This window comes from Cynocephalus volans, chromosome 12 (genome assembly GCF_027409185.1).
Source record: "Cynocephalus volans isolate mCynVol1 chromosome 12, mCynVol1.pri, whole genome shotgun sequence".
Taxonomy (NCBI): domain Eukaryota; kingdom Metazoa; phylum Chordata; class Mammalia; order Dermoptera; family Cynocephalidae; genus Cynocephalus; species Cynocephalus volans.
The window spans coordinates 73,046,063-73,060,010 of NC_084471.1; the positions used below are offsets into that span (position 1 = coordinate 73,046,063).

The 13,948-nt window shown below is 40.5% G+C and overlaps 1 protein-coding gene across 3 annotated transcripts in view; it reads left to right on the forward strand.

Annotated features, from left to right (window-relative positions):
- SLC38A1 (solute carrier family 38 member 1) overlaps positions 1–8,799 on the forward strand; it is a 59,946-nt gene extending 51,147 nt beyond the window's left edge. For 2 of the 3 annotated variants that reach the window (XM_063075092.1, XM_063075091.1), the window contains 4 exons: positions 42–160; positions 750–891; positions 986–1,083; positions 2,876–8,799. In XM_063075092.1, coding sequence (XP_062931162.1) covers positions 42–160; positions 750–891; positions 986–1,083; positions 2,876–2,977 — 461 coding nt within the window. In that variant the 3' untranslated portion in view covers positions 2,978–8,799. Of the gene's footprint in view, positions 1–41; positions 161–749; positions 892–985; positions 1,084–1,608; positions 1,737–2,875 lie in introns of those variants that run through there. The other variant, XM_063075093.1, reaches the window with a different exon arrangement.
- The last annotated feature ends 5,149 nt before the right edge of the window (positions 8,800–13,948 follow it).

Below are 13,948 nucleotides of genomic sequence, written 5' to 3' on the forward strand. Positions count from 1 at the left end.
CTGTCTCCTTTCAAAACCCTCTTACTTTTCCCTTGATTTAGAAAATGTGCAGTCAGACCTCCTTCACAAGTACCAGAGTAAAGATGACATTCTCATCCTGACAGTGCGGCTGGCTGTCATTGTCGCTGTCATCCTCACAGTGCCAGTGTTATTTTTCACGGTGAGTAAAAGGCTTCAGTGCGATCTGAGAAAAGCTGAGGTCTCACCTTTCCTTCTGCCTCCAGAAGGAAAGCACGTTTCTTTAGAGCCCGCTCCAGAGAAAGTCTGCCACAGGTGACTCTCCTGGGTCACTGAAACTGCATCAGGAAGGACCTGAGGACTGGGTTCAGGCTCTTTGGGATGCAAGTGGCATCAGCGAGTTAGTGTAGCCTCTGATGGAATGAATCTTAATTCTAATTACTCTTTCCCTCTCCTTTGCAGAGAAATGTAGATAGAATGTTTGAATCTCAGTCATACATGCCAGGAGAAGGTAGAAAGACTGGAAGAGAACACTCAAGTCATAGATAAAACAAATACAGAAAGTACCCTACCCAGAAGAAAACTCCTACTATTTATTCATAAATAAAAACACTTTCCATCTTAGGTTAAGCCCCCTTACTTCCCACACTGTTCAGCTATCTATAAACTCACTAGGCATTACAAAACATTTCACAGATTCCTGTGCACCAGTAAGTCAGTTACTCTGCTTAGAAATGTGAAGGTTGGCATGCTATAGGCTCTTACAGAATCCTTGTTTTCTTTTCCTGCAGGTTCGTTCATCTTTATTTGAACTGGCTAAGAAAACAAAGTTTAATTTATGTCGTCATGTCTTGGTTACCTTCATCCTCTTGGTTATCATCAACTTGTTGGTGATCTTCATACCCTCCATGAAGGATATTTTTGGAGTCGTAGGTATGGCTTTATCGCTTTGCACTTGTCAACAATTCTGCAACAGCTATTTAAAATTTCACATTAACAACCCTAAACTTTTTTTTCTTTTTTACAGGAGTTACATCTGCTAATATGCTTATTTTCATTCTTCCTTCGTCTCTTTATTTAAAAATCACAAACCAGGATGGAGATAAAGGAACTCAAAGAATTTGGGTATGTCTCTTGACAGGCACTCTAATTTTTCTGATTAGTTTTCCATTCAAATTGACCAAATAAATAGTCCATCTCTCTACCATCTAATACTACTTTCAGTTGCCTTGAAAGGAGGCAGCAGCTCTGTAGTTTTCCCATTTGGGAGATTTAAAATATCACATCAGAATCTTCTCCATTCCCTCAAAATATCTTTTCCAGTTTTACTCTTACTGTGCCTTAGCTTTTGTTCTGATCCAGGGCATGGCCAGCTGGGAGAATGGACGTTTATCCTCCTGTGTCTCTTTAGGGTGATGCCTTGTCTTGAGCAAGATACAAAGTAAAGAGGATCTCAAAGATTTTATGCAGTCCACTCTATCTGTATGATTTCTCATGATGTAACTCCTTCCTGCAATCCAGAGAACATGCAATGCTTTCATTAAAATGTCTTTTAGCTTAACAAATATTTTTATGGTTTGACAGAAATGCTTTGGAGCAACAGACCTGGATTCAAAAACCATTTTTCTATATGAGAATTCTTGTTTCCAGGTCTGATGAAGTTCAAGGGCATCTTGCAGGTGGTGCACTTGGAGACAGTGAGGGAAGCAGGGGTGAAGTGGCTGCTACCTGAGTACCTTCTGGAGCACCATTTTGCTTGGCCTCGCAGAGGGCTACCCTCCCAGATAGTGTAAGCACTGCAACTGCACACGGCACCTGAGCTGACAGAGCCAGATGAGAAACGAGGCAGGAGGGATCATCCCTGTGCACTTAGGAGAAGCAGCATTGAGGCTGGTGGAGCATCTAGTTCCCCAACAGGATTACCCACGAAGCCATAAATCCCAAATTCTTCTAAGCCTTACCCATAGGGCCTTCACCAGGACAGAGAGGAAGGAGCAGTCACTCTGGCACAGCAACAAAATTACTCAGATTAAATCTGAAAATGGTATAGGCCTGTTGCCCCTGAATTCTCTGGGCCTCTCCAACCCTGCTCCCATAATAAAACTGGTAGCAGAGTCTACCAAATAGCATTAGACAAAGGCTCTGTCCGTGTAGGATCCACTGGAAGTTAGACTGGACCCATGAAGGTGCGCCCACGGGCAGCTGACTCAGCCCTGCCCTTTGCCCCCAGTCCTTCCCTCAGCTCTGTCTCCCACTCCGGGGTCCAGTCCAGTCCCCTTGGCTCTCATGATACTTCATCCTTCTCCCTGCAAAGCTCTCGCTGGACATTCCCAAGGCCAAGCGATTTATAATCTCATGTTCTCCAGATTCAGGATTTAGCAATCTGTCCATATCGGCCTTCATCAACCCTTCAGATAACTTAGTTTTTGACGCCTGATTCCTATTTCACTTGATCAGATCTTCTTTGCTTTTGCATATCTTTTTCCCCCTTTTTCAAATGGAAATGTTTGCCTACCAGCTATAACCTAGGTTGGTAGGTAACAAATGATGAAATGACCTGGATATTCTCCAAGTCCTTTTTTTTTTTTTTTTTTAATTTAGTTGGGATCTTAGTTTGAGAGAAGCTGTAAGGATACCCGGTCATGTGTAGAAGGGATACACTTGAGGTGACCGTGATGTCAAAGAACAGAATGTAGAGGATGGCTCTGCTTAGCTTGTTTTTCTTATTTTTTCATCCTTGCAAAATCAGATTCACACAATTTTAGAAAGATTCTCACAGTTCAGCAGTGGTTGTAATAAACTCCAAATACCAGAGGATGCAAAGGGAGAGGGGAAAACATTTCCGTTTTTTTCCCATGTGGGTGTGGAAAATGTCGGTTGCGCTGAAAATAACACATGCCTTTTTTTGTTGCCCCAGGCTGCCCTTTTCTTGGGTCTGGGGGTGTTGTTCTCTTTGGTCAGCATTCCCTTGGTCATCTATGACTGGGCCTGTTCATCGAGCAGTGACGAAGGCCACTGAGACCAGCCAAGAAGAGGAAACATTCTGGTCTGCTGCTCAGTCAAGTCACATTCATCAGCAACCCCCGCCCCCCCATCACTTCCTTTGCAAGTTTACAGAAGCAAACAGAAACTTACAAGACACTTAAAATGGAATGACACTTTGGTTGCAAAACAGAGACCTGTCTCTATAATGGTTCATGTTCTTTCAAGATTTGGGATCAATTTAGGGATTGTGGATTTTTTTTTTTTTTTTTTTTTTTCAAATTTCACATAATTGTAATTCCCAGTACTCTTCACAATCAGTAATTTTTCACTCTTTGTTTTGTGGCTTCAGAGTCTCTTAGAACTTTGAAAACATGATCATTTGTCATGTTAATTTATTATACATCTGGATTCTGAAATAATTTTCCTACTGATGTTCAGTTCACATTATCTGTACCTTTTTAGATGAGAAAAGAATCTCGAATTGTATATATTTATTTTGCTTTACAGAAAAAAAAATGGTTTCGTAAATAATTTGCTTATTTTGGTTAACAGAGCACATAGGGATAATCATATGAGTCATAGGGCAGGTGCCACTGCTGGATCAGAGCATGCCCAATATTTGAGGCAGCTCTGATCACCTGGCAGCCGAGCTCGGGCAATCCAGTGGCCCAGCTGGTACTACATCCCATTCCCGTGCAGAGACATTCTCTGGTGAGTGTTTTCAGCAGGGAAGGAGGTGGGGATGATTCTTACCTTGGTAAATGTATTAAACTACATATTTTGGGTAATCTAGCAAATGAAGTTTTATTTCCCTCTTGGCAACTTGTGTCCAAGTTACTCTAGTCTGAGTCAACTTCTGCTGGGGGAGACCCATGGCACCTTCTGCTAAAAGATTGTGCAAAACACCTAAGAAAATATTTCTCTGATGCAGATAACCTTCAACACAACACCTGTATTGTTGAAGGGGGGAAAACGTGTTATTAAATTCTAAGCCCAGCAGCTTTTACTCATGTCCACCAGCTTTTTGCACAGAGAATAATGTGTATCTAGCCAAGGATGATCTAGGATAAGTAATTCCTGTTTTATATTGAGTACTTTATGGGACTCTTTAAAAGACTTGTTTTATATCTATACATTTAGGTTATTCCAAATACAAGATTTTTGTACCTTAAATAAGCCTCATTTCTGTTTCTTCTCCATTAACTCCATCCAGAGATAGTCTTTGTGACGAACCTCTGATGAAATCACAGTGTTATCTTCCTTCCCCCAGACGGGAGAGAGAAGGGGGCCTCAGTATCTGTGCCGCCTCCTCTTCTTTTCCCTAACCAGGGGGTGGGCCATTCTGCCCGTCCCTACATGATCCACACAGAAGGACAGAGTCGCCTTGTACTCTCACTCCAGTCCCTCTGCTAAAGGGAGCAGAAGGAAACTACAAAGAGACTGAAAAAGAAGAGTTTGGGACAAAGTAGCTGGGAAAGGAATGGGGACACCAAGGAAACCCAGGACCACATTCCCCTAAGCTGGGCCATCGCCTGTGACTGGATTGTCCATATCTTACGGACAGTAAGAAATGTGAGTGCTCCGTGAGCTGGTCTCTTGAAACAGGACTTGTGTTTCATCTACATTCTGGTTGGATTTTTCACACGCGTAAGTTCACCAAGCAGAGATTTCTTATCCGAAGATAAGTAGAATCTAGCCACAGACGGCTGGCAGGGTTTCCAGGCACTTAGCTCTGTTCCTTCCTGACTCGAATCCCCAAAGGCCTTTATTCTCACCGAGAGTAACACGGAACTGTCCCCTCCCTTTACAGACTAATGTCCCATAGATAAGGCAGGTATTGAAGCACCTGTCATGATCCTCTTGGGGGAGAATAAAAGTTATTTCCTACATTGCATCATCATAGCTTTTAATATAATGCTACAGAATTACATTAGGTCTGAATTCAGGTATTTAGAAATGAAGACCTGACCTAGATATGAATAACCTAACCTAGTAAAATCCATAGCCATCTCTGTCCTTCTCAGAAGTGTTTTCCATATTATACAAGCAATGATAGAAATTGAGCAAAACAAGATTCAGTCAGCCTTTGGGGGTTTGTCAAGAACACCAAGCAATGAAATAGCCAGGTAGTGGGGTGGCCCCACGTTAAAAAAATGCACAATTTAGGTTGCAAGCTGTGTTATGCTGCTTTCAATTTTCTTCATTACTTTATAACAATTTATTTTACATTTGCAAAATCAATTTAGAAAATCATCATGAACTCTGGGATGTGTCGTGATATTTTCTCTGGATTTTATTTGTCAGTACGAGAAATTTTTAAATTATTATTTAAAATATATTTATTCAGAGGAGGCAAATTGTTGATGTCTGTAATACCACATATTTTTAAAACCTTCTTTGTATGTTTATCTAAATTTGCTGTTGACTGAATATTATAGACCCTACTGTAATTTGTCAAATATCACTGATGAATTACATCATTTGTGTGGAAATAGCTGTAAAGTGTACTGCTTTTATTCTTGTTCAGAATAGTGAACTGGTAGCCAAAAACACATGTGTCACAGATGTTAGGTAGAATATAAACAGCACAGTCAAGTGCTATAGAAGTTTTTCTGCTAAATTAGTAGACTAAAGAATACTATACCTTAGCCATGACAGCAGCACGTTTGCCTTTGGTAGATAGGATCTCTGCACTAGTGAATAGTGCCGGATTCATACTTTGGATTTAGAACTGTTCTCTAGTTGTTGTAACACAGAGTACTGTAAATCCCTAATTAACTTAATGTTACTTATTAGAAGTAGGAGTAGTAAAACATGCACAGAAAGGAAATCTACTCTTTTAAGGCACTGGCGTCCCCAGTTTAGAAGGAGATCATATTTCAAAACTATATAAGTTGGTTGTTTGCAACCTGGAATGTATTTTCTTTTAGAAACCAGATTATATATGGTGGTTAGGCCCCCACGCCAGCTAGGAAAGATTATCAAACCTATAGTTTAACTGAAATAGAATCATGTAATAAGATGGCTAAAGAATCTAACCACCAAATATAGTATTGTTTCTAGGGGGTATTTGTTCAAAGTTGCCAAGAATACGTATTGCCTGTTGTTAGTAGAATCTGGACTGTCCATCCGAGCCACATACCACATGCTGGACAGCGGGCCTAGGGTCACCAACCAGTCAGAGGTGACCAGAGTGACCTAAAGCAGGGTCTCCAGCAAAGATGGGGAGAAGTAAGTTTAGGGCCACCAGACAGCCTGGTGATAGGAGGAGGCTGAAGGAGGGTGAGGGTGGCTTCTTGTGGGTTGTAGACTTCAGGGACAGTCCCCAGCTGGCACCTTTTCTTCTCCCTGGAGGTCTCGGGCTTGGCCTGCCTGTTTCTGTTCATATGACTTTTTGCTCCTGTAGTTTGTCTCCTTCCCTGCCTGCTACAGAAAAGGCTGTTGCTGCACAGCTTGTCCCGTATGCCGGTTGTTGAGGCCAGCGCACAGCACCTGTCAGTGCTAGTGACCACGCTTTAACCAGATGGGGGCAAAGAAGCGCTTTACCCACTTTCCTCTTCTACATTTACAGACTCTGTTGAGAAAAGAAAGACACGCATGGGTGATGGTGGCAGGGCTGGGGAGGATGAAGGTCTGTGGTAAGATTCCTCAGCATTTCAGAGGACACCTCAGAGTTACCCCAGGACTGACTTCTTTCTGGAGTTGGACTCAAGCCTCTAAGGCAGTGGTTCTCAAAGTGCGGTCCCCAGACCAGCAGCGTCAGCATCACCTGGGAACTTGTTAGAATCACAAATTCTCAGGTCCCACTCCAGACACAGTGAAACCAGAAACTCTCGGGGTGGAGGGGGTCCAGCAATATGCGTTTCAGCGAGCCCTTCAGCTTGGAGCCACTCTAAGCCTTTTTCTCCCCATTAGTCCTACCTCAGAAGATGGCTCCTGGGACTTGTGAGGCAAAAAATGGGAACCAGGACTTAGGGAGGGGAGGAAAGAGCCTTGGCAGCAGGGGACTGTGCAGAAACGGAATCCTGTGCTGCCACCCAGTTGTCCCCTCTCCCACTGGAGATACTGAAAGAGGGCTGCCTGTGCTTGGGGGTTTCCTTGGGTTGAGGCATGACCATATTACATTTTTTAAAGCTGTGAAGACATGAAAGTGAGGCTTTTTCTTTTTTCTCTCCTTTCTTTCTTTCTTTTTCTTTTTTCCTTGAGGGAAATTAAAAGAAAATACTCTTTGTAAATGCCACCATAGAGGAAATACTAAATTCATGTCAGAAGTAAGTTCACCAGAGCGTTTGTGTTCATCATGTGGGGATCATTCCTGTCCCCCTTTCACCTTTCAGAATGAATTGTCTACTGAAGGGTCTGTTCTGCTTAAGGAGTACAGACTGCTCCAAAAAGAACGCAGAGCTTGGTTCCATTTCAGTGGGGCATAATGTTGGACAGCACATTTAGGAGACATTAGCTGGAGTGGGGAGGAGGTTGGTGATAGGATCAGATATTTGATTTTACGCCTTAGAGCAAAACTTTAAGTCTCAGCTCAGTTTATCAGGTTAAATAGCTTGAGGCTTAGAAAGGACATAAGCTTTAAGAATACAATTCCCCCATTCAAGTTCACAGTAAACATGTAGCCACTTTCAAAACAGAGAAGATACAGACTATATGATTTAGCAATACTAATAAATGGTTTTCCTTAAGGATGGCAGATCTAAGAATCCTTTAGCAACAGGACATACTTCATAAAAAATACAGTGAATTATTTATGCTATTAAGCTTTCAGGTACAAATTAGGGGTGGGGTGGCTAACAACTAAATCTAAAAGGGAAAGTACTTGAAAAACATGCAAAATTGACAAGGCACAGACTTTTTCCTTCTTCGGGGTTTTCTCTGAGGAAGGGTTTGTGAAACTGGACTTGTCCGTATACAGGCTCAAATTTGTGTTTTAAAGGAAGAATCTATGCATCTGAGACTTATTGTAGGAAACACTTCATTTGTATATAAATATATTGTAAATAAATAGGGGGCTGTATATTTTTGCAGTTGTTGATCCACACTGAAATAGAAGGCTTTAGTATCTGCATATAAAGAATAAATGTTTTCATAGATATTAGTGGTTTTGTTCGGGGATTAGAAAAACTTACATTTCCTCCCAGTTAACATAGTTCTTTCAATATAAACTTGAAACCTAAAACCTTACTTAATTGTTTAGAAAAAGAAATGTCTGAGAAATAGTTACATTGATTCTTATGCTGGTACAAGTATTAAGATCAATTATTTAAAAGATAGTCCTCTGAGCTACAAATAAGAAATATTTAGACCCAAATCATCATCACATAGAAACAGAGATACCGAAAATGTCAAACTGTTTCTCCATAATGCTTTTTCAGTGTTAACATTGACACCAGTATTTACGAAAACAGAGTTTGGGGAGGAGAATGTTCTATTCACAATTGAAGGGATGTGTTTTCCAAAGTCTGGTATCTCTGAGGGGAGAAAAACCTGAATGTTAACTATGAGCACAAAGTTGAAGGAAAGAAAACAAAGAACCACTATTTTATCATGCTTTTGAAAGTCTTGCATGTTTGCCTTTTATTTAGCATTGACATCAACCTGGACTCTCATAACTTTCCCCCAATCACTGGAATCTTAATCATTGGTACGTAATCCACTCTCTGGAGTCCAGTGTATTTTGGATGTCATCTGAGTCCAGTATATGTAGCACACCACTGTTTTATTCATGTAAAAACCTTGTAAATGAATTTCAGATGAGTGATTTCAGTGAATCACAAGTCACAAAACTGCTATTCATAGTTAATCAAATAGAGTTGGGTTTTTTTCAGGATGTGGTGTAAATAAAGAAATGTAAGAAGTTCTGTTCTATAACTGCTCTGTTAACATAGTTTTTAACATTAAAAATGAGAACTGAAATTATTTACAAATCTTGTGTTCGTTCTTTTGGGGTGCAATACTAGAGTGGGGCAGCTGAATACCATACACACTATTCAGGATCGCTGGAGAAAGATTTGTACACATTTGTTGGTGGTCTAGATCATGGAAGGTCATATTTGAGCTCCCAAACTTAGAAAAAAAAAAAAAAAGAAAGAAAGAAAACATATTCCTGATAGAAATCTGTCTAGTCTGAATGAAGCATATTATATACTTCTCCATTCTTCATAATCTGAGTAGGTTGAACATAATGTTAGGTTCATTTTTATGACTTCAATTTCTGTCCTGTGTTGTAGGAGGGACTCTAGTCTTCCTCCACCTATATTGCAGCCACCGTTAAAATAGGAAATTCTATCAACACTTCCACTTCCCCAGGAACTATTGGAGAGAAAGTGCTGCAGCCTTGCTTTTTCTTTATCCATCACCTACTCCTCCCCATGATCTTAGGATATTTTTATCAGACCAGCAAGATGGCCAGGGTCTGATATCCAAATTCTCCTTGTGGACAGGGTTAGCTCAGAAATAGCCTTGGCCTTGGTGTGATGAGGCGGAAGGCCCACCTTGATTCTCCCTAGACTGGTGTAGTGACAACAGCCCCTTCTGCACGGCCACATTGACACACATGTGGATCTCAAGGTAGAAACTTTGGCACAGAAATCCAAGCCACGTACTACAATTTAGCTTCATTAAGAATGAAGCTGATGTTTTTGTCCTCACATGCCTCCTGTGTCTAGTTCTTAATTGATCAAAACCCCAAGGACAAAGGGTATGAGTGAGTAATTAACACTTTCAAACCCAAGCAATGGTAAAAGTTCATACATTCAAAAAGGCAATTGAGAATATGAGCAGATTTATCAAAAGGACTGGTCCTGCAGTGCTTTTGGTAGTTCTTTCCGCAATCACCCCATCAGTGTCTGCCAATACCCTTCTATTCTGTCCTATTTTGCACATAATTGTCAAGTAAAGGTTATTCTCTGCCTCCCCTATGGAATAAACAATGGGTGTAGTTATATCTTTGCAATTCAGAGGCCCTGTTTGCCTACCTTCTAGATTTATAATTGTGTTCTGCCTGGTTAGGATAGTCTGGAAAATGTGAAGTCCCAAATAATCGGGCCAATTTTTATAAACCAGTTTTTTTTTTATCTTACATTAGTTTAAATTTTAGACTAATCCAAATTGTTAGGACAATTTCCTCTTCTTCAGAGGGTCAATACAACATCAAAATAACCTGCCAAATTATCAAAACGTATTATAAAGCTATAGCAATTAAAACAGATTTGTACTGGTGTGGAAATAAAATAGATAATAATAGGGAACACATAAATGGCCCAAATAATACCCAGAAAGGTAACCTTTTAACTCAGTGGGGAAAATAAAGATTACTTAATACAAATAGTGAAAAAACATGGCTAATTTTTGAAGAAAGTAAAGCTAGATCTCTAGATTACCCTTTATATCTAAAGAGAACTCAAATATATTAAATATATCAAATATATTAAAGACTTTAAGCAACACACGTGTAAATATTTTTTACAAGTGCAAAACTATGACTCATATAAAGTAATCATGTGTCAAAATTTTTACTTAATGAAGAAACAAGATGTTTAATAAATGGCTCACAGGAGAATTCAAAGAACAGACACATACATAAGCAATCAGGAATGCTGAAATGAATTTGCTAATAGGTGCAAAACTGGCCATGTTGACGGGGAAATGAATTGCATCTCAAGCAGGCAATTCATTTGTATCTCTGGACAGTAACCATTTCCATCTCTTTTCAGTTTGCTAAAGTTTACAAGGTTATAAAATAGTTCAAAGACCAAAAAAAAAAAAAAGACAAAATTCATATAGAAACAGATAACCCAGAAGGACACCTAATATTCTATCAAAAGCACAACTGGTAATCATTTTTGCTCTTTTCAGAGTCCTTCCAATATTTTTTAACAACTTCCCCTTTTGTAGCCATAAAAATCTCAAAGTTATTCTTGGTCATATAAAAGACTGGTCTCATTAGGTTTGGTCTGATTATTTTTCATGGGTGAAGTAACAGTATTCATTAACCATATAGTCTTCCTTGAGTTTGCTCAGCAAATCTAGAGCTATGCAATACTGAACAGCTACTGGAGGCACAGAATTGCACTTTCAGAAGTCTCTATTATTTGCTAGCTCAAGAGTAGGAAAGCAAGCCCAAGAAATTCCACCATATTACACCTGTACTATCTGTAAATACGAGTGAATTCCTCTGTACTTGAGTTTCCAAAAATTTGCTAAAGTTCCTAGGCTGCCAGGAAGTGCCCTTTTTTTTTTTTTTTTTAACCACCTTTAAGTTGAGACTCTATAGGCCAGTTTTGGCACTAGGCTATAGGTTATAAACCTATCAGGTTGGTACTAGGCCAGTGTTCCTGGGAGGGTTTTGTAGGCATTGGCTCCATACGTAAAATCAACCTTTGGTCCTTAGAGTTGTTTGACATATCTGATAAAAGACCACCATTCTCAAATATGACATTCCAAGTAAGGCCAATCGGTTGCACAATCAATTGGTTACATGATCAACTTTGTCCAATTATATTCTGGGAAAGGAAGAGATTTTCACTGAAACTGATACCAGAGGAGAGGGTCTGAAGAGGCCCAATGACCGAGCTCAACCTACCCCATCCTCTACCAGGTTGTTGCCTCTGCTACAGGAAAAAATTCAAAAGAGCAACAGCAGGAAATGAAAACAGGTTTAACGTAAGGAATAAGAAATACAGACTTCACAGGGAAAGTGCAGCCTAGCTCCAGAGACAACACAGAGGCCATAGCAAGTTTAAAACAAAAGTAAGAAATGCACCCTTTACAGACAGAGCAGACTGGTTCCAGAGTGAACAGCAGCCTGCCAAAGGCAAGTTTAACACAAAAAGTGAGAAACACACACCTCACAGGCAAAGTGCGGGTGGCTCCAGAGAGAGTGAGTAGCAGCCCCCCTTCTTCCCATGTTTTTGTAGTTGGCTATCTATACATATTCATGCTATCTAATGAATATCCAATGAAGGGAGTGGTTCCCAGTTATGTAACAGGTTATGTAACATAACCTTGCACATGCTCTGTTGTTCTCTTTGGAGCATGCTCTTTGTTCAAATTCCATCACATGCACCAAATACACTTAGAATACGCTAGGAACTCTCTAGCACCTCCAGTGGAAGGTCATTCATTGGATAAACTCCTTTCTACTGAGCGTGTTCAGCCACCAAGATTACACAGTCTGCCTTCATGGTCTCAATCTCCACTTGCTTGTACCAAAAATAGGTGCAACAAGCAGCAGTAGTTAGGGCACTCAGAGGAGAGGCTTGAGTCCTAGGGGAGTGCTTTGAGACTGAGGGGAGTGGCCTGAAACCTGAACCCAGGGAGACTGAGCACCTCCTATCTCAAACCTATGCAAATAATTACATTACTGTGAAAAAGGGAACTCAGTTTTTAAATCCAGGGGCAGGGGAGAGTCCAGTGAGAAGGAGAAAAAATTGTTTAATTTCACTTTACAAAAGCAGAGTCTACTCAATTGTTGTAGATTAAAGATAGCTTAAGAAGAAAGAGAAATGGCTTCCTTATATATATCCAGAAAATAAATCATTAAAACAGCATCGCCACAACCACAGTAAAATTTTCCTCATGAGCTCATTCTGTCCTTTATAATTTCGTTCTGCTGAATCTTGGATTAGCATTCTGCTTTCACAAAGCTGTCTGCTTCTGGATTAAAAAGAATCCTATACACTCACCCCAAAGGTACAGCCTGAAAGTTGTCTAATATCAACTGAGAAGCTCGTGCCCAAGAGTCTCTTCTATGAAGTTTTCATAGTTTAAAGTGCTTGGCATAGTCCTTTTCTATGAGACTTTGAGGCTGTCTTTCTTTGCTAAAGAACCCGCTTCTAGCCGATAGTTAATAGCAAGCAAAGCTTCGGCCAAGCTTCAGGAAGCAGAAACCTATTTGATAATGAGACTGAAAGGCTGTAGTTAATTTACTACAGTGACTAATGGTTACCCATTCTATCATAGGCATCCATTATATCATAGGTATCCTAGCAGATAACCTCGAAGGGTGATGCAGTACTGCACTGAAACATCAGCTGGTAATCTTTTTTGCCCATTTCAAAGTCTTTCACAATCTTTTTGTACTATCTGTATATCTATATCTCATATCTATACACCTTGGAGTGGGGATGGCCTTTCTTGGTGCAAAACACAGGAACAACTTAGGAAGTAATTGATGAATAAATACTCATAAACTCTACATGACATACAAAAATACTAAAGTGCAAAAAATCTGAAAATTCAAATACAAGACAAAACTAACATTTGCCACATACATGTTGCAGTTGGTGGGACCTGTCTCTTAAGTCTAAGGTTCAGATTACTCAAAGTATCCCCCTGGCCAAATAACCACAATGCCCAACATCTCTTTCTTTCCCATCTCCAGATTGGCCAAGAACCCTATAGACATTTGACTCGAAAGGAATCTGCTTCCAAACTCCAGGCAAAGAGAGAACTGGCAGATTTCGCCTTTCACAGCAGGCTTCTTTCCACCTCAGTCACTTCTGTGGCTGCCACATGGTGTCACTGTTGAATACTGGCCCTGCACGGTGTGCAACGTCTGCGTCTGTCACTGCACTCGCACCAAGTCCACAACTCTGAGAGCTGAAGCAATTGAGGAAGAATGACCTCAATCCACTCAGTGCTATCAACCCAAGCAAAGAGCAGCTTTTCAGTTTGCCACCAGCTCACTCCCAATTCATGCCCTCAGGGCTATCTAGGAGGCTGGCTATCAGGAGGCTTCCATTCACAGCTGCACACTGAGTTACAGCCAACCCACTCTCTTTCCCCCTACAGTCTTGATACATTCTTGGTGGACAAAATATATCTTACATGAAGACTCCAGATTTCTACTCCTGATGTCCTCATGGTGAGTTCCCCTTTGGAACTCTTAGGACTGTTTCCTGTTCCTTTCAAGACTGTCTTAAAAATAGTAAAACTCAAAAGGGAAGGAATTGGGTAGGAGACGTTATTATCCTCCCAGGAAGCTTCCTGGTGCCTC